Raw genomic sequence first — 27,468 nt, 5'->3', positions numbered from 1 at the left:
TTATCTTACTCATACGTGCTCCTCCTCTGCATTTGCCACTTCAATCGCAAAAAATATTCTTTTTAGTCTCCTACACACTCACACTCCAGTTATCCCATTCTCTCTTTCTCTCTTCCTCCCTCTTTCTGGTGCACACACCCCCTCCTCCCTGTGTCAGTGCAAAGTAGAGCAAGAGCAAGGAGCCACTCGTTCATTTTTTTCCTGTCTTGTTCTGGCTTCTTTTGGCTGCATGAGAGAATAGGAGGCTATTTTTTTTTTTTTTTTATTGTTTTTATTGTCTCTTATCTTCTCGGGTCTGTCTGTCCTATGACGGGTTAAAGACAAGAGCTACAGGAGGAAAAGGAAGAAATACAGAGTCAGACAGAAGCAGGACACTGTCTCTCTCTTGTTCTGTCATAGAACAAGGGGCTGAGGAAAAACAGGGGTTTCAGCTGGGAGAGGGGAACCGGAGAAGAGGAAAGGAGGCGCCATGGGTCAGCTCTGCTGCTTCCCTTTCTCCCAAGCAGAGGAGAAAATCAGTAAGTGTCTCCGGCTCCCGTCTTCATGCGTGGGCGTGTGTTGTCGGTGAAGACAGTTGGATGGATATTCTCAATGGTGCTGTCTTTAGGGACAGGCTGCATGCGTGCAGATGTGCGTTTCGTCATGTCAGCGCTCCACACGTGTGTGCACATCAATATGCGTCTTTGTGCGGTGACTTAAGGACAAGGAGTGCCGGTGGAAGAGTCTGTGAGCAACATAAGATAAAAAGAACATTTTTTAGCAGTCTCAGGGTGAATTTAGTAGTAAATAAAAGGTCATCTGTTAGCTTAATAGTCTTTCTTTTTATGGGATACCAATGAGTCTAAGAGTCTCCTTACTGTCTTATCTTGGTTATATTTGGCAATAGATGTTTTACCTTTTTTATCCTGCTTTGTCAATATAAATTGGCTTAAACAGTATTGAGACCTTTTTTTCCACTCACCTGTTTTTCTTTCTGAATTTTTACCAACTGTTGAATAGCAGAGTATTTTGCAAGCAGTAGCTGGTTGATGAGTGCACATGTGTCCTTATTCATGACAGAACCAGAATTTACATCTAAAATCCTCACTTGTTTGCTCAGTTGATTTATTAATCATTAAAACAACAGGTTTTCTTTGTGATCTCTCTCCTGAAGGAAGCCAACAGTGGAGAACTGACAGGGGAGGCTGCATATTAACTCTTTGATCTTAGTTCTGTGTGTTTTGCCATTCAAGTCCGTGATCAGATCTAGATGTATTGTGGATTTCTTTCTCACCTTCAGAATGAAAACAACTCTAATAAGAAGCTTTTCAATGTTTTTTTTTAACATTGAAAATATATTATACACTTACCGGGATGATAAAATGCATACTAAACAAGGAAATGTATATGTTTTAACTTCATAAACTGACTAGAAATACAAAATGTAACAATTTTATCATTTGATTACAATGAGTTTTATTTAGAAATTGGTATTTTAAATTGGTATTTTAAGAAAATACAAAACCAAAGCACCAAATATCATTTTGTATTCTCATAAAAGCATTTTTGAATCAGTTTGAAATATCAGTAAAGTTCATTTCTGTTTGTTAACAACAATGAAGAGGTTATATTCTCCCCCCTGCTCTGAAATTAGTATGTTTGTCCCGTCTTAGTATGCAGAACTAAGCCTTATTTTTTTTTATATTTGAGAAATTTAATTAAATCGACACATTTTTAGGTCACCTACTATAGTCACAATGTATTTTACCCAGAAAGAACCACTTTCTTCTAAGGAATTCTCATTGTTTCTACAGAACTGATCCAATATTGAGCTGATACTAGAAAGAAAAAGCATGTCAAAGACTTATGGAGTTTGTTGTTGCTTCTTTGTTCATGTAATTCTAGGTCTGCACCTTTTTACTGGTTCTGAGTAACCCCAGGGGAAATTTTCCAACTCTTCTGTCTCTGGAATCAAGCTTTTACTCTCATGTTCTTCTTCCTCTTCTGCTTAAATCCAATGTTCTTACATCACAACCTATTCTTTGGTACGCAGGAATGCACGCCACAAGCGAACCGCTTCAAGATTTTGATATACAGTGCCAAGACTTTTTTAGGGATGCCAGGGTATGATTCTCTGCTCTGGTTTCCAGTATGGGCTTACATCAGCTGCAGTAACCGCTCTCTGGCACAGGAAAAAGCATTTCAAACTAAAAGCACCGCAAATATACATCAATGTTTGGCTCTCTATAGGACCTAAAGAATTCAATACAAATGTATTTTTAGCATCAAGAAAGATATTATAAGAAACACGATGAAAACTACCTACTCTAACAAAATTATACCTTTCTATTTACCTCTTAAAATCAGATGGAAAAGGACTGAGATAATAAATTTTTCTGTAATGACTAAGGAAAAAGTAGCAACTCTCACACTATGCAGAACATCTACCATTTCATTTATTTTTTGCTATCATCCATTAGTGTGCAGTCATATGGTACATTTCAGTCTGATTTCTCCACACCTAGTCCACCGCATCTTCCTCTGGAAGAGAGTGATTTCACAGAGTTTGGTTTGTTGCTCATTTGAGGCAATGTGGTGAGGAAACGGCTGAAATGGATCTAAAGTCAAAGTAAAGGTCTGAATTTCCCACCAGACGACAGCGATAATGAAGAGAAATGTCTGCTGTAATTTAAAGCGAGCTCCAGGGAGTAATTAGTGGTGCAGCTTGTGGTTTGATTAAAAAATTCTGCACTATTTCCTTTTTTTTTTAAATCCAAATAAAGTGTGACTTTTGTCTGCGATTTGAATGCACTGCTCAACGTTGCTGCTGCTATACGCTGCAGGAGAAGAGTTTACATGCTAAACACGAGGAGCATTAAACTAGATTCTACCTTTTCCACATCAAAGAATGTGCATATAAGTTTCCTTTTTTAAACAATTTAATTAGAAAGAAAAAAGCACAACTTAAAAAAGTAATTTAATTGCACTCGGCAAGGATAAAAACTTTTAATTGTGTTTCTCTATTCTACTCTTCTGAAGTATTCGTCTATGGCATTTGTTTTAAGTAGATGTTTTTTATGGAAGTATACAGACTGCATGTAGTGGTTATGTTTTACATTTTTATTGCTATTTAAAGCTTTAAAAATACCGTTCCTCTGTAGATACAGGACATGGATGACCAATTGATTGATGTAATGATTAAAAGAGGTTTCAAAGTACTGAAAAGAGCAAATGTTTGGTGGTTGTAAAATGTTTTTTTTGCATGCACCTTGTACAAGAGATCCTGCTGATCATCAAGTCATAAATGCAGACTTTGACTCCGAGCTAAAAAGCCAATTCTGAAAATAGGTTTGGAGTGTGTAGGTGCATGTTTGCTGTTTTACTGGCCTTTTTTTTCCCTCTGCTTCCCTGTCTTCCTCGCTCCCTGTGTTCTCCGCTCCATGTCCCCTTTTCTTTCTCAGCTTGCAGCTGCATTGCTATAAACAGTGAAGCCACTGTGCCCTACTTCTGAGCAGAGATGGAGAGAGAAGGGGAAAAGGGTGAGGCAAGGACTGAAGACTAATGAGGGGAGACGAAGGGAGCAGGCTTAAAGAGAAATGGTGTTTTCGTAACAAAGAGAGGGGAAGGCGTGTTGAGGGAGGCAAACAAATGTGTGTGTTTCAGTGTTTGTGCGCTTTCTGCGGGTCAGATGCCCCCTCCTGTTATTCGGCGGCATCCTCCCTCGTGTGCTCTGCAAGACAGGACCATGCATGTGGGTGTACGTTTGTTTGCACCATGTGAATTCAGCCATGACCAATATGACAAGCTGTCACAGTGTGGTGTTAGCAGTCACTGTAGGTGATAAACACATAAACATATTCTCACAACACCCTGATTCATGCAGAATTCCCACAACCTTATCATCCAGCCTTTTATCAATTAATGCATGACAAAGCGTTTCTGTCCAGTTATTGAGAATGTATTATTTTCTTATAAAAATCCTAATGTTTTCCTAGCAGATGTCTAACAGGACTCAAGATGTTGGTATTGCTAGTGTAGAACTGCAACAGATCACAATGAAATGGTGGTACGGGAGCTTAAAAAGGAATAAATAAATGCTCCTATGCAGATTAACATTTCAACATTTAGAATTGTCCACTATTGTAGAAACTAAACATGAATAAATACTTTAAAATTGGAGTTTTGCTTAATTGTGTCTTAATTAAGGTTTTTTAACGGTACACATGTTTAAGCAGTCAGACAACAAATGCATATGCCACAGGCGCTCACTGTGCTCATCCAGGGGACGAGCACACGTGCTTTCAGTGCGATGCGTAATGAGTCACAATGATAATGAGAACAGTAAGACGGTGTTTAGAGCTGGGCATTTAAGCAACAACTGGGAAGTGATTATGGTATCGATGGTGCTTGAAGACTTACCTGCTTGTTTCAATCCACATTACACAGTTTTAAGTACGGAAAGCCGACATGTCATAAATTCTGATGCTTTGCTACACGTTACTGAGTCTAATAACTATGAGTACCTCAAGTTATTGCCACTAAGTCCTTTGTTATAGAAGAGCCAAATAATTCTCATCAAAGTGAGGTCTATATGGCAAGGTGCTATCCAATAGCTGTCATTATTGGCTCCAGACCTGAAATACAGAACATCCTTCACCCTTGCATCCATTAACATTTCTAACAACTCAAGAGTTACAGGTTTAACTTTCCCTTTGGGATTAATAGTAGTTTTAAAACCAGCTAAGTGATTTGCTATACAACCCTTTGATTTGTGATGTTAAAGAGTTGGTGGCCAGCACAGCCTCTAGTTTTATGCTTTTAGGCTGTTTGTGTGTGTCCCTTACACAGGAAATGATATTACATAATTGCCTCATGGGAAGATCTTGTAGCCTGGCACATTTACTGGTACTGAAGAAGGGATTGATTAGATTGTGTTGGTTTCCTATGTCAAAATCCCCTGGAGGGAATTTAATGGCAGCCTGTGCAGAGCCTGCTTGGATTTGATAGTGAACTGGTTACCATTTGATAGTCAAGGTCACTTAAACACAAACAGCTTAAGCTCTGAACACACTCAGTTTCATTAAATAATAGTCATGAAATGTAAAAGTGCCCTGATTTAATGTTTAAGTTGGACTTGATTCCCTAAAGCTTAACATCCGTTGAATTCTCACCTTTCATCAAATATGTTCTTTAACGTTTCATGGCAACGTTTGCTAAATTATAAAGAAAACTGACTATAAATTAGTATTAATTATTCACTTTAATGATAAACATTCTAAAGATTCTAGTTGTGTGAATCAAGCTGAGAGTTTATGCATGTTTTTTCTACCTCTATGTTCGCGATCGCCCCAGCAGGATCCACGTCCCTAGTTGTGAACAAGATCTAAAGATCTTCCGTTTTACTTTGAAACCTTTTCTTTCCTTGCAAACATCCAAGCAGTCCTATCACTTTGTAGCATTGGATTTTATGATCTGTTTTAATAATCCTCGCCTAAAGGCAGCTTTACCCCTCACAGAGGAACACAGCTGGCCTGAAACATGCAAATTGAAGAGGATCTTCATCTGGTTTTTCACAGCATGAGCTGCTCACCTGCATTACCTCTGTAACAGAAATGCTGAGCTGACCTTGAATGAACACCTTTTTTTTCCAACTGAAATAATGTTTCGCACTGCCTTTTTGTGTTTGAGGTGTGCAGGGAAGACAGCTGAGTGAGGGCAGGGAGAAAGTGGAGAACACAACAGCAGAGGGAAGCGCAGCATGGGGAAGAGCTGCATGCAGCGCTGTTTAATTCAGCTGTTTTTAATTCTGCTTCCCAATCCTCCATGCTCACTGTTCTCCTTTCCTTCTGTTGCCTCTCAGTCTTAACTCCTTCATGTCTATAACCTGAGCAGAAAGATTGAGAATATTCATGTTCCTCGGTCATATTCTCAAAAGTTTATGCAAGGGTGAGTCTAGCAGGCAATGAAAGCTGTTTGTCCCAAGCTGTGGAGCAGAAAACACTCTGCTCCACACATCCTGACAAAGAGGAGGGACTCATAGTAACAACATTACAGCCTTAATGCTTTGAATTTTGCTCTGACAGAATGAAAAATGCTGTTTTTATTGACATAAATGACCTTTCTGGTTCTGTGTTTTTAACATGCAGTCTGTGCTCACTTCTTTGGAGCTTTGAGTCGCTGATGTTTGATTATCTTAGACCGGATCACAGCCGGTGTTTCTACTCACTCAGACACTGTTTAGCTTAAATATATTTTACTGTGGTTGAGACTGAAAGAACTTCAACCTATATCACAGCTTTGGCTGTGATACAATAAAGTTTAACAGCACACTTTAGTGCTTAACCTGTGAAACAAAACACTGGAAAATCTCTAGAGTTTTGTTGTGACATTCTCTCAACAGCCTGGAGCTGTTATGATTCAAAGTATTTGACTCAAGAAGAGTATTTTTTACATGTTGACCAAGTCAGATTCTACTTAATAGTTCGGATCCCTGGGGTTTTAGAACTGGGTATAACCATTGCCAATAGAAAATATAGTGGGTATATGCCGTATACCTGCGGGTTGGTGATTTTCATATTTATAAATGTATTTATTTGCAGAGGATATAAATGGACAACAGCTTCAAGTTTAGATTTATGCTTTTTTTTTTTCTTTTTTTTAATCACCAGGTTAAATGTCAAGAGATCCAATGCCAGATATCTTTCTTGTAAGAAATAACTTTGAATTTGTCTTCTTTTTTTTTTAGTCCCATAGTCTGTTTTTGGTCTTTTTTAAGGCTGTTTTTTTCTACCTTTTTTTTTACTGTTTTTCTACTCACTGGTGGATAAATTGCTGATTTCTGCCACATTCAAAGCCCATAAGTAAGATAAAGAACAGCTTCAAATTTTAGGTTTTGATCTTCATACAGTTCAATTGAATTTAAGATTAAATAGTTTTCTCTAATATTCAGCCTGTGCTTTGTTTTCCCCTTACTATACCATATTTAACAGTTACCAGACTTATTGGCACTTGGATTATCGATATGTGTAAAACTTGATAGAAACTTCCTCTTTGATTGCAATAGTCAAAAGTTTAGGGCACCTAATAATGGCAGCCTTGCTATTAATACTTTTCACAGCCCTGTTTTGCAATAGTGCAGCACTCTGACTTCTATCTTTGACCAGTCCTCCTTCAACAATCTAGATCAGGGTTCCTTAACTCCGGTTCTCAGGGTCCTGGGTCCTTTCTAGCAGAGGCTACCAGCCCTTTCTTATGTTGGAGTATTTCAAAGAGTTCATGATGTGATAACATATACTGTAGCAAGCTCATATAAAACCCCATTTTTGTAATTCTACAACATGCTGTATCCAGCGAATTTTTTTTTTTATTCACCAATCTGCATCGGTTGGATACCTGGATCTCCTCATTATGTGTTCAGGTCAGAAGTACTTCATTGGGTGTGGCTATGGTGTGAAGGTAGAGTACATGACCCATATATTGGTTGTCCTAGGTTTGAGTTCTGGTCCAGCTGATCTTTGCCAAATGTGCTTCTACTCTCTTATAACCCACTTTCGTCTCTACGTACTTTCCTAGATAACAAAATTAAGGTCACTAGAGCCTGAAAAATAATCTTTAGGCATACTTCATTAATCCTGTAGTGAAATTAAGTGCTACAGTTCTAACCTTGCGCTGCAAGCTGGATTGTCGCAAGATCCGAGTTTTCAGTCTCACAACAAATCCAACTTGAAAGACTCCTGCTAATACCTCCTTCTCATAACACCCAGCGAGTCGGACCAATGACATGCCAGCATTGTTTTTTGGGGCAGGACATGCAGGAATGACGACAGTCAGAAGGGCCTTGCTGGGGCATTACAAGCAGGGCTATGCTGGAGGACTTACCTTTCGATACCGTAATTGACTCGGTTTTAGCTAAAATAGCGACAATTTCTCATTTAAAAAAGGAGCAAAGAGAAACACTTTGTGCATTTGTAGAAATATTGCACTAAACGTGCCTCCTTTTCAAGGACAGACTGATAGCATAGAGCTCGACTCAGATCTACACATATCAGTCTGACTCTTGTCAGGTTACTACATTTCCTCAAAATATACATATTTCTCAACATCATAGGGTGTTACGTCTATGGCCAAGGCATTGGTTAGGAGGAAAGGGCATATCTGTAATATCCTGTAATATCCTATCTTAAAACTATAAAATCAGGCCGTCTCCAACCCTGCATTTTAGGTAGATTAAGTTCTTTATTTTTTTTTTTTGCCCTAGCTGACTAATTTCTAAAAAGCATTGCTAAGATCATTGAGCTTTTATTGGCTTCTCAAATGTATCTTGAGGCTGGGTACAGACCTGTAAATTACACTTAATTCAGGGTTTTAGGTTAATTACATGGATTATTCTCAACTAGAAGAGATTTAGGCTGCCATTGTTTTCATTATTTTTCATTCAGTAATAATATTTTTGCTTCTTCTTTTAAATGTTGGATAAATGGATAAAAACAAGTTCTCTGCTGCAGACAGTGTCACTGGTTTGGACGAGTCTGTGGCATTTCCTCAGGAAACTGCTTCACCATCAGTGTATCTAACTCTCTGCTCTGCCCCTGCTGTCCTCCACTTTTACTCTGTCTTCAGGATCCAATTCCTCCTCCTTTTTCTCACTCGTCCTCAAATAAAAATCACTCCAGTTTTATTTCCTCCTGCCTTGCCTTCTCATGTTATTTCAAACCACCTCCATTTTGGCTGTTTCTCCTCTGTGGCATTCTCTTCTTTCTTCTCCCCCTCCTCTCCATCTGCCCCTTGCTCTTTCTACTTTTCCAACTCCTCGTGCCACATATGCTTCATTAGCGTTCTGTGTAAACCTCCGCTCAAGCTTTCAGGAAATCTGCTGAAATGGGAAGAATTTGTCATCACAGCTGATTATGAGGCTGGATGCAAACATTATGGATAGGCGTATGAATCCAGTGAATTTGATTAAGTATTTAATAGGATTATTACGGGCCCATTTGCTGCTGAATGCATTGCATCACCAATTGCAAACAGAATGACAGACTTTAGGAACAACCAGCTGTTATAAGGGCCTGTATTCACTATTATTAGTGTTTAAAGAACTGCTTTAACAGGCTGTCTTTTATGATCGGACCACAACTATGCTTCTCTTGACGTCAGGAGCTGGTAAAGAAAAGGATGATAGAAAATGGGAGTTTAAGCTAATGCAGTTTAAAGGTTGCAGCATAAAGCAGCAGATCAGAATCAGTACTCTGATGATACAGTCACCATAGATCCATGACGCTGAGCATGCACTTAATGTCACTTAAAATATGGCCAATACCTACTCAGGCTTTTCTCTTCATATACCACTCCATACATTTGTGGCTTTTATAGAGAATTAACATCATATAACAGAAAAAGATTATTATGTTGCTTACCTTTTCTCATCTGCCTAGATGATCGTCCTTAAAGTAATGGGTTCAGCAAAATGTTTGCTACTTATTACAGTATAATAGAAAACCGATGGAGTAACCAACCACAATCTTTCTTCTCTAGTTTTACTTTTATGCAAAACAGCTACTTTTAAATTTCAACATACATACTCATAAGTTATAGGGAATCAGTCTAACTAACGAACAGCATTTAAATGACTGTATTAGGTGCTTTAATATGGTAGAAAAGAAGTGCGTCTAAAATCTCTACTCTGATTAAAAACCTTTTTAACACCCAATTTGAACCCCTCCAGGCAGAAATACGACAGTAAAATCTTCACCTTCTGGTCTTCACTCTCTGAACTTTAAAAAGCATCAAACCTCTTTGGGTTATAGAGCTCATCCTTAATGCTGAATAACCTTTAAATGTTAGATGATAATGTGTTGCTGCTTGCCCTATTGATTTACTGAATCCTAGAAAAGAACAATGTTGGTATTTACTTTGTGAATTATGCATATTACTTGTTTTTGAGAAATTAGATCATTTCATGTTTTATTTTTATTTTTCTAGACTTCAATGCAAATATGTTCAATATAGTAAAACTGCAAAAGGTAAAGGAAACATCTTAAATGATTGAGCATTTACTGTTTGGGTTACTTTTAAACCTGAATATGCTCTGAACGGAGACTTTTAGTTACATTTCTGAAATAATCCTTTAGAGATTTTCAAATTAATTTCCTTATGTTAATACTAACTGTGTCAACCTTCATCTGAGTGCTCCAAACATCACACACTTTTGTCCTACTTAAGTGATTATTTGAGTACAGATAAGTACTCTGTTCACATTGAAAAATGAATACAACATTTAGTAATTAATTATTGATTTGGCGGGCTGTGTGAAGAGCTTTTTTAAAATTATAAATATTCCTCATTAGTGTATTTTTCTTGTCTAGAGAGCTTATAATTGGTAATAACATGTTTGACTTCAGTACATGTCAAAGATGTCGACTCGAGTTTAAGATTCCGATTGCAGATGTACTTTTTAAAAATAAAAAAGCTCACAATTGACTTACGGTAGATGTTTGCCTTGAAGAGTTGGACTGCTAGTCTGAGGCTTGAGTTTTATCAACAGTTGTTATCTAATGTATTCAAAGTTAAAGGAAGCATCATTTATGAGTTGTTAATAGTTCAAAGGACGTGTTTGTTGTAGTTTTAGCTTCATTACAATAGCCAGGGCAAGGTCCATTTAACTTAATGTTGTTATAAATTACTTTGAATGATTTCATAACAAGTTAAACCCAACTTACCTCCAATATCCGCTTGTTGGTGTTGCGATATGATACGTCTCACGATACTTGTGTCACAATACAATATTATCACAATATTGAAATATTACTATATATTGCGATATTTTACCCTGCTAAGGAAAATGAAATGTATAGATAAAAAAGCAAATGTATATGTTCATCAGAATCTATATTATTTGGAGCTTGAGTCAGTCCATGTCTTCCACTGTGACTACAGAAATGGTGCTGTGATGCACTGCGAAAGGGCTTCACGGCACTATCGACCGAATTGGCAGTGCTGAGGTAACCCGTTTTCCCTCATTGTTTTAGATAGTTTTTGTTTTTGTTTTTATCGATATTAAGAACTGAAAGATCAATATTATATTGAGCAGCCAAAAGTCACAATATAATGCTAACTATTTCTTTACCACACCCCTATGTGTAGTTAGTAGCAAATTTAGAAGGGCACTTCCTGTTAAAAATATCAAAACAAAAGCTCTCCTGTTCTGTTCATTCAGAACACTCTTTGTTGTTTATACTTCTGTCATTTACAACCTGAATTTCAGAAGCACTACTTCTTATTTTGTGTTCACACTGAACACAAATGACACATTCACAGCAAGTGATCAACATTTTATCCTTATGTATAGGGGTGTTCAGGAGTGAAGCGAAGCAAAGGAGCCGTGTCCAAAAGATCTATCCTATGCGAACAGTGAGATTATGGCGAATAGAGCAAAGAACAGCCCACTCTGGAAGTTAATTCTGCTTTAATTCAGAATGTTTCTATCATTTTGAGTCGCTTAAACAGGTCAGGGACTGGATCTTGTTGTGATGTAGTTTGAAGAAGCACAGCTTGGTTAAGCTCTTTAGATGAAAATGGAAGATTGAAAAACCATTGTTGACATAGAAAGCATTTAGGAATGATCTTTAGAGGCTTTAAAAAAAGCCTGGCCTTTCTGCCTGGCCTTTTGCTTTGCTTCTGCTCCTGTCTGAGCTCCAGAGCATCTCTTTCTTACCTCTGTTCTGTGTGTGATCCCCCCCCCCCGACGTGGGATAACAGTGTTAGGTCCTGGTCAGATGGAAGAATCTAGGTAAAGCCGGGCATAGACTGTGCGATATTTTCAATCGTTGAACCCAGCTCAGATTGTACGACAAAACCGTATGGTTTAAAAGTACACAGCTCACAATGCATGTTCTCACACCGTGTGGCCGACGCTCTGATGACGCTGCCGACTGAATTTCCAACATGTTTGATTTTCTCCTGACCTTACGATTCCTGTTCAGAAGGTGGCCATGAGAGGCTAATCGTCCCTCGTTTACCCCCTGTACACTCGCTCGATTAGGCTGAAAGTCGGCCAGATCGAAAAATTCTCGCATGACTGGAGAATCAGCCTGAAAAGGGCAAAAAATCGTGCAGTGTATGCCCGGCCTTAAGCGATCTTGATCCAGCCGCAGCTCCTGGACTCCCGGATCTAGGTACTCAAGGACACCAGTGCCGTTGTTTTGCTTTTCACATTAAAATACAGCAAAGTGACTTGGACTTGTAAATTCCAGGTCCGCCACGTTGAGTAAAAACCATGGGGCCGATACAATCCTGTCTTATTTATGACACGGTGATGCTTTAGCCATGACAGCCACACAGTTGGGTGTTGAAATGTAGAGCAAGCAGCATCACTTCAATGAAGCAGAAAATGTTTTGAAATCTTGTTTGGTGTGAACGTACCATTAGAGTAAGAAAATTTAAATAAGGATTTTAAAAAATTGCTCGGAGTAAAACCTCCAGTTTGCTTAAACAGCCCAGGGCGGCAGTCATGAAACAACCACCATTGCTCTCGTAAATTCTCATAATGCTCACATATCAGGTTCCTCGGGACTTTCTTTGATGTTTTGTTCAAGCATCTAAAAAAAAAAACTTTACAGGTATTTTAAAACACTGAAGCCACAAATCTGTCCCTGGCTTATAGATAATAAAACCTTTACAAAGTAAGTTTTATAAGCATTTGGATGACATGAACAAGTTGGGAAGTGTATAGTATTCCTTTATGTACGAGAAAAATATTTAGTACCCCTGTGTAATAATGCAATTTTCTTATGGCTTTTACATCAACGTATTCTATTCAAGTGCACATCAGATTAGAAATCTATCCTGAAATAACTCCACCATCATTCCAATCACATCGAAGTATATTTCTACAGCATCACAGGCTGTTTTTGTAGACTGCTCGAATAATTTAAACCCCTAGAAGCTGACGGTTTATGGAAGACTTTTCTATAATGAATGAGGGCAGAGCTCTTAAAACGTCTGGAAAGGAGAAAATACAAGTAGTTCAGGGGTAAGCAAAGTCAGAGTGGTGTGAAAGAAAAGGAGCTTTTGAGATGGTACCAAGTGAAATCTGCCAAACATCAACGGATGTCAGTGCACCCACTTTCTGTTGTTCCACAGTTGAAGTGTCTGTCTGGATCTGATCTGTGTAACCATGACAACACAGCAGCGGAAAAAAAGTGACAGAGTTGGGAAGGTTGATTCTTTTTTTTAAAGCATTAAGGTAGGAGAAGATGCCGACAGGAAAAGGTGGAGGATGTAAAGTAAAGCACCAAAAATTGGAAGTGTAATGGGCAGTGTTGCACCTCGTGCTTATGATACTATCTAAACACGTGTGTATGTATAGGTGCAAGCGTGTTGTGAGATAAGTCGTGTTAATTATCTCCCAGTATCTCTCCTCCTCATTGCTCATCCTACAGCTTTAAGAGCTGTGTGTTTGCGAAAACAGGTACAAAGGGCAACTTTACTGGCATCGTAAAGGCCTGCGTTATAGCAGAGTTACGATTGAACACCTAGATAAAAGGATTCTTACTCAAACATGCATCCTTATCACAGAGACACACAGAAAAGACCTTTGGCAAGCAGCGATAAGCCAAGTTACATAAGGGTAAGATGATCTGCAGACAAAGAGAGCCGCCTTTATTTTCTTAAGTTCATTTTCACATTTTTGTACTCTCTTAAAACAAAACTTTCTCACTCCTAACAAATATTTATTGGTATTCTTAACACAATGCATCCTTTAGTTATAGATAATACGTATGCTTCAAACAAAGGGCTTTTTTACCCCTGCAGAGGCCTGCAACCTTCGACAACATGAGTCAGCTTGTTCACATTATATTTTCTTTTCAATACTTGTGTGTTTTTGTTCTTCATGTTGCCACAAGATCTGAAATCCCAGCTTTGTATCTAAAGAATATATCTTAATGTTAAGAGCCTGTTTTCTGCATGTGGATAGCAGCGTCTCACAACAACAGCTTGTTGCTTTTTACTATTTGACTTCATTTAACACTTGATGTTTGTTCTTGTGTTGCAGAGCTCACTCAGAGTCCGATCCATTCCAAGCGCTCAAGTATGTGTCCTTTTAACAGATGTCTGCTATTAAGGCATTAAAGGTTCAAATGGAACCTAAATTATCTATGATTACAAATTAAGATTCCTAATCTGATTAAATCCACAACAAAATCAACATGATTAACGATCTGATTACTGATTCTAATGTTCTTGATTGGCTTCAAATTCTTGATTACAAAAGATCCATCTTTAAAATGTTTTGCACTGAAAATCAGACAAATGTGCTGCTTTTGATTTGTTGAATTTATCGTGACTGTAACTTGCCATTTTCAAAGTGAGCCTAAATGATCCGAGCAGTTCTGGTCTCTGTCTCGGTCAGAGCAGCTGGGCAGGAAGTGATTAAGGACACCGTCCATTAACTGTTCAGCCTGGGTTTATGCCACTGTTAAGTCGAGCTTCACCCACTGGGAAGAAAATTATTTTTGTGGACTTGGTTTCTAAAATATAGCTAGTAATATATTGTCATATAACAAAAAAAAAAAATCCTCTTCATTTGCAGATCTAGATGTATTTTATTGTTTTTTTATACCTGCAACCACTAGAAATTATTTGAATGCAATGAAAACATTTTGTCTCGCAAAACTGTTTAAACGCCATGAACTGTTTTAATGTTTTAACCTCAACCATCTGTGGGATTTATTGAGACTCTGTGTGACAGAGCACCACAAGGTAGCTTGTTAATGTGGAGAGGAAGGAAAATGATGTATGGTTTTAACCGCTTTAAACTAGAGGAGCATAATATAGCCATTCACAACCATTTATACATCAATAAATTAAATATTACAACTGTATATGATGCACATAATGGAAGTAGATTTTTATTTTTTTTTTAATTGAAGGGGAAAAAACTGGAACATTTTTTTCTGTTTTTTTCAAATAACAATTTCGCCCTTAAATAAAATGTAGGAATCCAGTGTTTATACTTCAGCTATTTTCCTTAATTGGTTGGATATTCTTTTTCTTGCTTCACATTTGGCTTAAAGCTATTTTCTTTTATGTTGAAGTGAAAAAATCTCCGGCATGTTTTCTTCAAAGGTTAACTTATTCATTTTCAGGTTTCATCTTTGAAATCTTACAGTAAGATTATCTGTTCTTTGAAGGCTGCAAAGGTTGTTAGAAAACAAACATAAAGACAAAGAAACACATAGGAAAAGTAGTTGAGAAGTTTGTTGTGTTAAAACACTATATAAAGTTTAGAAAAGCTCACAGAGCATCATGTGATCGTGTGAAGAGTCTGGTACAGCTGCAAACCAAACAAAACAGGACTGTCACCTTCAACTGACAAAGCTAAGCAAGAGGAGAATTGATGAGAGAAAACATGTCAAAGAATTTGCTCCAATCAAATAAAGCAAATTGAAATTTTGGGCATAAGTCTTACCTAACCTAACTCTGCCCAACACATCTTCCCCAGGATGATACATGGTGGTGGTGGCATCATGCTAAGTTGTTTTTCATTAGCTACTGTAGAATGGAAAAGCTGGTCAGAGATGGTGGGGTCATAGAAAGTGCTAAATATAGGCTGTTCAATGAAGAAAAGTTCTTAGTGGCTTCTAGAGACTTAAGACAGAGGAGGTGGTTCACCCTCCAGCAGGACAAGCATCCAATATACAGCCAGAGCTGCAGTGGATTTAGTAAAATAACACCTTATTCATGTTTTAATGGTTCGGTCTAAGACTGAAACAATTAATCAGAATCGTGATTAATCGATTATTGAAATAATATTCAACTAATGTAGTAATCGATTCATTATTAACTGAAGTGGAGAGACTATAAAACATGGCTTTAGCTGACAGAGAAACACAGCAGGGCCCTGAACTGGGTCGAGGTAGGCAGAAGTATGGCTGAAAGCGACCATCATCCAGACATACCCTCTGAAAGAGGGGGGGGGCGTGGTATTCCGAAAGCAGACAGCTTTGTTCAGCTTTTAAAAGTTAGAAATACTGCCAGTCGCTTTGTAAATCCATGTCCACCACAATGAGGTGGAACCAACGACCAGCAGACCTCATGATGTTGGATTCTTTCATCCACCGTGCAAAATGTTTTCACTGGTCAGGCGATTTTCAAGGTGAACAAAAGCAGACAAAACTGGGGAAGTTTTTGCAGGTTTCGCCTTCTGTGTGAACGCACCTTAAGAATATCAACTAGCATGCTTTTAACTTTGTATTATATTTTCAAGGAGTTACAAAATATTAATTAAACCGATGTCGAACAGAACAAAATAAATAAAATCTCTCACATTTGTGTGTAGTGAGAGGGCGGAGCTTAAGGTTTGTCAGTGTTAAACAGATCTCACTGTCCACATGTAGATGTCCTCTATGTTTTGAAGGCCTTTTAAGTTAAAAAGCCAGACTCAAACAAATATATTAGTGCAAAAAGGAAAATGCATTTCAGTACCCTGTCAGCCGAGGTGGAATAATCTACTAGATTTATAGAGTAAGAGCCTCAAAATTCAGTTTTTCAATCCGAGTGGTTTCTCTTGTTAAAACAATCAAAGTTATAGTTTTTATTCTGCATATTTCCTTTCATATTTTTCCTCCCAATTATTATGAGTAGTCCCCTTTGAAACCCACTGCCTTAAAAGACTCAACAGTATATCGACAAATGTTCTATAACTATTTTATCATCAGACCGACCACTTTTAGAAGACGTTCATTCAAGCGGTATTCACAGCGTTGCCTGTCAGAATGAGGATTAGTAGGCGACTCGAAGTTAAGCACTGGGCCAAGGGCGCAACAAAATCTGGCAGAAGGGAAGCGGGTATTGAACACATTTCTAACTGAAAGACATCTACTGAGCTGCAGCCGTCCCCAGACCTACAGGTTTTATAGGTTTTATAAATGATGCGCTATGGCTGCAGGATGCAGAGGTATGCCAGATATTTCAAAGGAGGGTTGTAAAATCTGTAAAACCATGAATGTGTTCTTTCTTTCACACTTAATCATCATGCAGTTGGAGCAGCGAATTCATATCTGAATAAATTTAGTGGTTGTTCAAATGAGACTAAATCTGAAAAAGTTCTGCTGTTCTGAAATGGATGAAAGCATATTTCTGAGCGGTTCCTTGTTGTTTGCCACCCAGATCCGGAGCAAATCATCAGTAATGAGCAGAGAGCTGCACCAATGATTTTAAGAGCCGTGCAAAAGCCAAGCATGGCCTGCATCATGTGATATAAATTACCCAGAACAGGGTCTGACCATTGATGTTTGAATTATGCTTAAATGTTTGCATCATTTCCCAAACGTAGAGATAGATTCAGGAGAAATTCAATGAGCTGGAGTTCTGAGGGAGACATAATGCATGGAGATCAATTGGAGGTGTGAGTCAGTCAAACCGAGAGGCAGGTCATGGGTAATCTAATCACGTCTCAGTACACAACAAAAAATAACAACTTAATAAAGCACCAGTGGCTACAATAGAGCAGAACATCTTGTTAGGTTGGAAACAAGTGGGAACAAAACTAACAAATAGGGGAGCTCACATGAGCTGGTGCTGATGAAATATAGATGAGTTAGGTGTTTGCTGATGTATTCTAGCTTGTGTTCGGGGCTGTTGTTAGCAGACTGAAGATTTGGAATGAACAACCTAAACACACAGACGCAGAACGCTCATGTCAACATCATGTACTCTCAGCGGCGGAGACGATCTGCCGAGACAGATCTAAGGTCATAAACTACTGTAGAAATGCAAAAGTTACAGTTTTCTCTGCGTGGTCTCTGATTTTTATAAGGCGCTGATTATTACAGTCTCTAGGGAATCAAACAGTCTTTTTTTATCATATATTAGAGCTAAAGACAGCTGCTGGATGACAGGGGGCACTGCAGGTGAAAAGACGTCCATAGGGGTTCAATAACTGCTGTTTAGCCTCTAAGCTGCAATGGGAGGTGCTCACCGGGCAGAATTGATGAGTAGTTGAGAAGCAGGAGTGTTTTCTGCACAGGCCTGCAGAACCGATGGTAAGCAAGAAAGAAGAGGTTATTTTGATTTATGCGGGCTTAACAGGACATATATTGTAAGGACATTTTTATTAGCAGACATATCGGTTCAACACATACCCAAAGAACGCTGTTCTGTTTAACTTTCTGCACATGCTGAAGTACAGGCCTCTACATTCCTGGCTTAACTGTAAGAAGTAGGACTAAAAGAAATCCGAGCGTAGGAATGATGGACAAACGGCTTTATTCCACTTTCTTGTTTTAAAGAGATAAGGGCAAAGCTTCATCCAACTGGATATAAACAGCACTGGTTCAGAGAAAGGCCACAAACAGTAGAAATTTATCTGCCTAAAGATCACTATAGCCCCATTTACACTAGCCTTTTGAAATCATGCCAAGATTGGTCCAAGTACAGTAACCTGAGATAACTGTTGAGTGTAAATAGAACACAACTGAACTGGACCGTGCCTGACACAACCAAACCATGCTAAATCTAGCACTAGTTCAGCAGCAGGGCTCGGCACGGTTCAGTTCTGGCTCAGTTCTCAGATAACAAAGAGTTCATAAACAGACCGCATCATCCCCTTACAGTCAGCCTCCATAATCATCAAATTTCAGACATTGATAAAAATACTAGCTTTCCTACCATGCCACATGATTTCCAGTGAAGATTCTGCTTAGCAGTGTGATGGGCCTCAACATTCGTCATTGTTTCCTGCGTCTGTAAGCCCTGATTAGACTATCGTTTGTCGTAGCCACTTCCTCTAAATTCACCAAATGCTGCCTTCTTCGGCTGACTCTCTGCAAACAATGAAATATCACAATAACAACACGTAACTTCCTGAATGTTACGGGCACCGCCATCTTGGTTTGCTTGTTTACTTCTACAGAGCAGTAGTACCGTTGATCGTCAGTAGGAGGCGAGGAAACATGTTAGCCTGGTGTGTAATTGGTCGTAAGGAACCAAGCAGATCGGTTTTCAGAGGGTAGTGTAAATGGGGCTTGAGGCTGTTATTGAAATTTGGGCAGAGGATGCTATCCAGGCACATAAGTTCCTAAATGTTATAGGACTTAGTCTTGTTTGCGTAATTCCTGCCTTGAGAGCTGTAGTATCGTGAACCGCCAATAGGAGTTGAGGAACCGTGTTAGTGTGACAGGTAAATGGTCGTAAGGAACCAAGCTTGGCAAAGTTAACTGATCCAAGCTCGGGCCAAACTCGACACGGATTGGTTACAGCAAGGTAGAATAAATGGGCAGTATGAAAGGGTAACAAGTTAATGACACAATTGGTATGAAAATCCCTTCTTCACATTGCCTTTTAAGCCCTTTATTACCATATAACGGCTTTTTTCATGCATCTAATGTATTTTTCAGATACTTGAGCTTACATATAATATCCCTTAAATCTTCTTTCAAAGTAACTAAAGGGGTAGTATACAGAAGAAGAATTTCCAGTTTGAGTATCTTTTTAACCTTTGTGGCAGGAAAATTTTAAAGCAGAGGCAATATCAAACCATGTGTGTGAAGAGTACTCTTTGTGTATATCCTGTATAAATATTTTGGATCTTGAGCCTCACTCTGAGGCTTCCTTAAAGCTTCCAACATTTCTAAATGAAAATGTATTTAAGCACAGATGAAAAGAGCTGAAAAGAAAAAAATAAAGCCTAATTTTGTGGAACCTGTCCTGTTATCTGCTGAAAGTCTCGCTGACTGACAGTCACTACCCTGTGGAGTGTTAATGCAACATTAGCAGAGCTTCGGTTTGGATTTAAAGATTAATAAAAGCTGTTTCCTTGTTTTTTTCCAGCCAATAATCTACTAAATGAGAACATTGGAGGGAAATCATAGTAAAATCAAAAGGTTTTTTGTTTTATCTTGTAGAAGACGGTCCAGCATCATGGGTTTTTTTTAGAAGCAAATCTGCTTCTGGCTCCTATAATTCTGGTCTCTGCAAACTGTTGATACAGCCTTCTTCTCCTGTATGTTTTTTTTTTTTTTTTTTTTTTTTCTCGTAACAAACTGGGCTCATTAAGCTCGGTTTATATGTAGATGATAAAACACTGATCCTTGAATGAACAAAGAAAACAACAAAGGAAGGCGGTTGAAGCACTGAAAAAGAACAAGAAAGGCTGTTTAATCTTCTCGGTGGGATTTGATTCTGACCGTTGCAGACCTTTTTATCCTCTTAGGCTATCGCTCTCTTTTCCTTGCATAAAATATATTGTTTTATAAAGCACAATAAATCACCACTCTGCCCTCTGATAAAACAAACCCATGGGCCCAGTGGGATTTGGGGCCAGGAAAGATTAGCTGGAGGATCTCCTTCCTGGCCTTAGTAACCAGATGATGACTTGATTATAATATAATGTGTGTATCTCAGATGAACAGAAAGGTTGACTGATTTTTCCATCCCTGAACTGCTTGGTGCTGGTTGGCCAGCCTGCAGCCTGCCTGTCTGCCAACTCTAACTGTATTTCTTCACGAGTTATTGACTTTGTGTGCGTCTCATTTTTTCCTGACTCCCTGATTTTCTGATTTTTACTCTCTTGTATTCCTGCCCGTTTCTCTGCAGCATTGCTACAGTGATCAAGAAATTAAGCTTCTGAAAAGCTATTTTTTGTTTCCAGTACTGAGAAAAACTGACAACATTCACAGGAGGAGCTGTGAGATGACAGTTTTCATAACATCTTTTCTTCTGTAGAGACATCCAGTTTTTAGCTGTTTGGTTCAGTCTATGATTAGTGATGATCCTGTTATATTATCTCCAGAATAATAATTATTATTTTCAGTTTTTTTTTTAATAATGTAACTGACAGAACTACAGGCAGTATTAGCATAGCAGATCGTTTTAAGTTTATCCTTCCTTTCCCAAACGTTGGAAGCATCGTCTTGCTGTGGATGAAAACATTCTGTCAGCTTGTTGATCAACATTTATGCTGCTATAGTTTAGGAAATTAAAAAGGATTCAAACTTTCCTGTAAACCAAAGGGGTCCAGCAAGAAAAGCTTTGGAAACCACCGACCATCCTGAAACTTCCACCATGTTGAACAAAACGTGTCATCAGACCTGAGCACCTTCTTGCAGGTTTGCTGTGTTTGTCCTCAAACAGACTTCTTCTACCTTTTGAGAAACAGACCAGCTGGATGGACAACAAAACTAAAACTTTTTTATTTCCGAATCTAATATTATTGTGACAAATTTTATTTAGAGAATTTATTTTTCATTCTTGTTTATTTAATTTTATATCTTTTACTTTTTGTCTTTGTTATCCTTTCTGTGCTTCCTTGTGTTCTTTCTCTCTTTTCCCCACCTGTTTTTCTCACTTTTTTCCTCCATCTTTTCCTCCTTTCATGTTGTTGCCGTGTCCTTTCCTGTCTCCTTCATCCTTCCCACTCATGCATCCCCCCTTCCTCCCTTGTGGTCTAACGTCCGTCCTCAATTTCTCCTTCCTGCTTCCTTCTGATGAACTTTATCACTTTATGTGTTGAAATGAACATAAAGGGCTGAGAGCTGTGGAAAGTTGAGTCTGGTTAGTCCTGGAATCGTTTCATGGAAAAAGAGGAAGGAACACTGAAAGCAGATTCTGTTCATATCATCTCATTTCCTTATATTTCTGTTACACATTTAGAGACCTGTAACCTTGAGGTTGTAAAGAATGTTCTGTTCCAGATTGCAGAATGAGTGAATAGATTATTTTGACCTTTGTATTTTTTTTTGATTTTTTTTTAATTTTTCATTTTTTTTAAATATTTTGTCTTCCTGACGAGAGGACGTTCTATTCTTCTTCTTTTTATAGTGTTGTTAAGGTTTTATGTTCTTTTCAACACTAACTAGAGAAAGAAAATGTTTACAGTAGCAGGCCTACTGTGCTCTCAGCTGCAGAGAGCTCTTGACAAACTGTTTTGTTTGAAACCGACTTAACAAGAGGTCAGTTAAGCTCTGCAGTCACGGCTCTGTGATTCCTCACCACAATGCTGTTGTAACACTCCAGTTAGTCTTTCATCTCGAGTTAGCTTTTAGGTTTGCAGACATGGGCTGAGCTTCCTCTCAAATCAATCAGCATCTGGGCCGATTCTCTTTTCACCGAATCTTTCCCTTTTTTTCAAAGTCAAACAGCTCAGAAGTTTGTTTTTTTAGTGCATACATCTGCACTGGATCCATGCAATGAGTTGTATTAAAATTGAATGTGATAAACAAGTCCAATGCACATATTTTTAATCGTTGGTGTGTTTCCACAAAGGTAAACGTGTAAATTAAAGGTAAAGGTGCTTCATAGAAACGCATGTCAAACCTTTCAGATTCCTATAATCTTTTTTACCACCCACCTCCTAGTCAGGCCTTACTTTAATGATCTGCTGTAGAAAATCCAAGTAGACTACATCTATATACTACTATGAGGCAATTTGGATAGTGTGGAAAAGTCCACGGTTCCTATTTTAGTCCACATCTTGGAGCTAATGGAGGGTTCATATCTCCACTTACTCCCTGCTGTTCATGCTGGAATAGAAAAAACCTAATAGTTAGTGTTGTTCATTGGAAATCAAAGATCAAACCAAAGATCTCTTTAGGGATCTCTTCTACCAATAATATATTGGTAGCTCTTTATTGAGCTTTAATTTATTTGCTACTTCTGCTCTCAGTTTTAAGTGTCTACTAATAATGTTGGGTTTTATAGACCTGTCAGATGGTGTTTTTTTTAGTTGGCATTAGCTGATTTTTTTCTACTAGACTCTCAGTGGGCTGATGGTTGTCTCCTTAAATGTTTTATTTTTTCTTCTTTCTTTTGTTTTACTTGTGTGAGTTTATTATTATATTATTGGCTGCCTGTTGCGTGTCAGAACTGATGTTTTCCACAATAGTAAATCTAATTAGGCCAGTTCCTCTGTCTGGATATACAGTTATAATCTTCATTCTGCAAAGATTTGGGAATGGAATGAGAGCGGTGTCCTTCAGCTAGTACGAAGTGTAATATTTTGATATGGCTGGAGCCATGGATGTTTACTCATCTGCTAACGTGAATGATGTAAAATAATGTTTTGATGATGTGGCAGACTGGAGATGCATAAAATGCCTTTTTAACTGTTAATCGGGGCCACTTCCTGAGAGATGAGCAGCTGCCTTCTGTGAACTCTAAGCAATTTCTCTGATCTGAATAAGATCGCAATTTCTATCAGAATCTGTTGTCATGTTTCCTGGTTATTTAATACATATAAGTTATGAGATGTTTTTTAAAGAGTTTTTCCTGGGTGATTTCTTTTTAGGGAAAAGAACCAAGAGATGGAGCTTTAAGGTACATACATAGAGCCTAAATATAACATACCCATACACATATATTGGGATTTCTTGTAAGAAAAACTAAGCGTAGTGAACTGACATACGACTTTGTATTGAAATTTGGGCTGCAACTAATGATTGTTTAGCAAATCGATTAATTTGTCTATAATTTTTTGTGATAAATCGATTAATAATTAGATAACAAAAGGTTCCTTAAAGAAGACTTTTAATTAAACTAAATCTTGTGAAACTAAAACCTTTCTACTTGTGGACTTCTGCATAGAACATATTGATGGACAAAAAAGATTAGAAAGTTTATATATTTTTTAAAATTCTGGTATGATTACTGCTCTAAGTGCGATTTTATGTCAGCAAAAGGCATATTATAGAGTCTCTATACTCCAGTTAAAGATTAAGCGATTATTAAATTAGTTGATGGTTAATTGAATAATCAATTAATCTGGTTAATAGTTTCAGCTCTAAATAAACTTCCTGAATGTGCAAACGTGTCATACCTGACCTTTTGGGTTGTGACATAGAGCCTTCTGCCTTTAGACGTCTGGTATCCATAATAGATCCTCATACCTGCTTATGGGAAGTTTCATACTCAACAACCGGTGTTTTAAAGTGTTTTGTTTGAGTTTTCTAATGCTTACTTATATTTCCAATCATTGAAACTGGAAACAGCGACAGTTTATGGTGTATTCTCATAAGTTACTTACATTTTTAGGTTATGTAACAGGCAGCAAATGAGGGGCACCATTCATGCAAAGACCGATTTATAGTTTTCCAAAATTACTGTCCGGATGTGTTTTTGCAACAGGCTTTGAGAACAAGTGTTTCCATGGTGACCGGAGGAGAGGTGGCAAAGGTCAACTGTCCTGCAACTGGCAGGCTCTGACGTGACGGGTCTCTAAGTCAGCGCCAACAGGCAGAACACAGCAGGGGGACTTTATTTAGTTGACAGCAGTGGAGAAAAAGTGCTTCCTTGCTTTACTTACAGCTGCCTTAAATCAGGTCAAGGATCTGTCTGAGTGACGAGGAAGGGGTGTGTAGCGTTTGAAGCTGGGTGATGTGCTGAAGCCTTAGAGAGGCAGAGACAGACAGGGAATGAAGAGGGATGCTTAAAGAAGAGCTGTACTGTTTTTCTTCAGCAGACAGTGACGTGCCTTTCTTGCAGAACTGTAAAGGACTCGGTTTCTACTACTTTGTTGGGTTTTCCTATAGTGTTTGAGATCCATAATGTTTTTTTTTTCTTATGTTGATTTGTTTAAGGTAATCTTTAATTTGTAGTACAAAACTTTGCATGTGCAATACCAGAAAATGTGACCCTAAACCAAGTCTAAACTCTTTGAAAAGCATAAATTGTCATTTAATGGTATAAAAAAGGCTTTAAAAGATGTAAGAGGTCCAGCTTAACATAAGAAATTTTAAAATAAGACTGTTGGCCATTTGGGTAAAAATAAAATCTTGGCCATTGTACGTATGGTTATATTAACATGGTTTCTTCCACTTCTTCTTCTCAGGTGGACGTCGCCGCTCAGAGCCTGACGAGGCTGAGCTGCTGAGGGTCAGCAGGAGATTGGTGGAGGATGCTGTCAGCCGGGCCTTGCAACAATATAAACAGGAAACACTTCAAAACGGGGGCGGGCCCAACGCCGCCGCGGTCCAGCCGCCTGGAAATACAGCGGAGACGAAGACGGACACTACAGCTAACTCCTCCACGGACAACCGGAAGTGACAGCTTTGAACAGACACACAGACTTTCAACAACCAAACGGCCCAGAAAGCATCAGTCGGCCTGGCTGAGGAGGGGGAGGAGTCAATAAGACCTGCGCTCAACAGCACACCCCCCCACCTGCGCTAGCTGGGCAAAGTGCTGAATAATTAGTTATTATAGCTTCACTTCTGTGCTTGGTAACACCTAATTCTCCGTTATCCAGACCTGGACGTATGTCCTGGAAATATATGAAGCGTTCTTCTAAACATGTGCTTCACTATGAGCTGCCGAAACACACACTGCCCATTCAGAGTAGAGGTGGTTATATTTTGTAGAAGAGCTTGGTTAGCCTTCAGCTGCACTTAACATGAGCTCAGTAATGTCCTTAAAATCAGCTGCAGGTGCGGACCTTTGTTTGAATGCTCTTCTCCTCGATGAATCATCTGCTCATCACTGTGTGGCCTGAGCTGCTCTGACTCACCGAGGCGGATTCTTCCACCTTGATTCCTGGTTCAGAGTGTTGGACTTTTGTCCTTAAAAGCTTTTGTTAACCGGATGTTCGTCTTCAGGACATGGATTTCCTTTAACCTTCCAGCATTTTATCTCTTTTTTTTTTTTTTCAGATGTCTGCCTCCAGCAGGTCAAGTGTTGCATTAGCTACGCGTCCCTCTCTGAGACAATCAAACGCCGCCACTCCTGATCGCAGGTTTTAAAGCCGGGCTGGACTCCAGCGTTCGACCCACAAACATCCTTCTTCCACGCAGTGCTTTAGAATAACAGATTACTACCAATAACACTAACTCCACAGAGTCCAGGAGGGATGGAGGCGGATTGAATGCTAGAAAATAATACAATGACTTGTTGCCAAGAACACATCGTACTTGATTGATGCCAAAACTGACACCATTGTATTGTTTTCCTCTCTATTGTCTGTTTTTTTTTTTGAAAGTGTGAAATGACTTTTAAAGACCCGAAGCAGATTATTTATTTAATGTCTGCCATTTAAAACCTGAGGCAAACTGTCGGTCAGAGACACGCTGGAGTCTGGCTGTTTGAGGCTCCTTGTTTTTCTGTTTTTGAATCCGGATGTGCTGTTAGACAAAAGCTCGTAGTTTCCTTCCTTTAAGAAGTTTTTTATTTTATTTTCTTGCGTTGTTTGTGGCAGTTTGTTTAACTAATTCATGCCATTGAAAAATAAATACTTAGTTGGACGAAATCAAAGGAGATTGGATTTTCCAGAAGGCTTGATGAGGTTATAAATAGTGAAGGATGATACAAAGATAAACAGATTAATTTATATTTGCCTCAGTACTGAAGCTGAATCTGTTCTCTGATTGTGAAACATGATGTTCAAAGTATATATCTATTTAAGTTAATTAGCTAACAGTGTGATTTGATTTTTGAAATCCTTAAAAGCACAAATTTTTCTTTTAGCTGTTTTTGATTGCAGATTTGATGAGGAACTATATGCTGTTAGATTCACCTCACCTTTGCTCAAAGTGGCCTTCTGTCACTGAAGCAACTTTTTTGTGATTATAGTTTTGTCACTTGGCGTGGTAATCTGTAGGAGACATTTTTAACCGGGGTGAAGAGATCTCCTAACTGTCAACCTTTGGGTAAAGATTTTGTAGTAAAATGAAAAGAAAAAACATTTGTGCTATTTTTAAGTTTTTTCTCTTCTGATGCGGACGGCTTTGAGCTGTAAAACCAACCGTCACTGTGGGCAGCAGCTAACCTAGTCTTATTGTGGACTTTTTAAGGCTTTTTTGTTGTTGGTTTTGATCTTTTGCTGTCACCGGATCCTTAAATCTCCACGATAAATCCCCTTTAATACACAAGTCGTCCGGTTGGCCTCTCTGACCGTTCATCTGTCTGTGAGTTTGCGAGTGTAACTGTGTGTTTTTCGCTCAGATTGTTTCCACAGGGTGTTTGATCAGCGGATTTCCTCAGAAACTCCTCTCTATATCTATCATGACAGCATTTGGTGGTGTGTGAGCAACGAATGAGCCTTTTGTTTGTCTTTCCATGTATCCACATGTATGTTGGGTCATGTGAGCGTGTGCTCTTTGTACCGTGTGTGGTGTATTTTGTTCTGCCATGTCCGAACAATAAATCAGGATATGAGATTTAAAACCAATATCCATCTCTGTGTCTCCTTGGTCTAGATAAGCGCCAGATTACTGATCTGCTTATATCTACACTGTAGCCTATAACTAAGTATGTATCTGATGTTTATTAGCGATTTTTTTCTAAACTGGTCAATTTAACACTTAGTTTTAGTTGCAGATTTATCAAATTTAAAACTTTTAAAGTTATAGGGAAGTCATATTTAAATGTGAAATCATTCTGGCTTAAACATGTATATAAATGTCCTCTTTATCAGACTATATTGTCCCAAAAGTTAGAAAATTTCAATTTTCAAAAAAAATCCTGTTTTTTTTCTTCATTGTTTTTATGCAGGCCAGTTAATTATAC

General features: G+C 38.4%; 1 protein-coding gene across 1 annotated transcript; it reads left to right on the top strand.

The window, feature by feature from the left end:
* Positions 1-27,153, top strand: akap7 (A-kinase anchoring protein 7). The gene is made up of 2 exons (XM_015393954.1): positions 1-518; positions 24,800-27,153. The coding sequence occupies exons 1-2, from the start codon at positions 470-472 to the stop codon at positions 25,012-25,014; spliced, it is 264 nt and encodes an 87-aa protein (XP_015249440.1). The 5' UTR covers positions 1-469; the 3' UTR covers positions 25,015-27,153.
* Positions 27,154-27,468: the final 315 nt, after the last annotated feature.

This window comes from Cyprinodon variegatus, unplaced genomic scaffold (genome assembly GCF_000732505.1).
Source record: "Cyprinodon variegatus isolate N-32 unplaced genomic scaffold, C_variegatus-1.0 Scaffold664, whole genome shotgun sequence".
NCBI classification, from domain to species: Eukaryota; Metazoa; Chordata; class Actinopteri; order Cyprinodontiformes; family Cyprinodontidae; genus Cyprinodon; species Cyprinodon variegatus.
The sequence above is the reverse complement of the archived record's forward strand: the minus strand, read 5'-3'. Positions and strand labels throughout refer to the sequence as shown.

What these genes read in the sequence shown, in the direction of transcription:
- akap7 (XM_015393954.1), top strand. Translation starts at nt 470, where the DNA reads ATGGGTCAGCTCTGCTGCTTCCCTTTCTCCCAAGCAGAGGAGAAAATC. An exon ending in CCAAGCAGAGGAGAAAATCA is followed by an intron (nt 519 to 24,799) that starts GTAAGTGTCTCC and finishes TCTTCTTCTCAG; the next exon opens with GTGGACGTCGCCGCTCAGAG.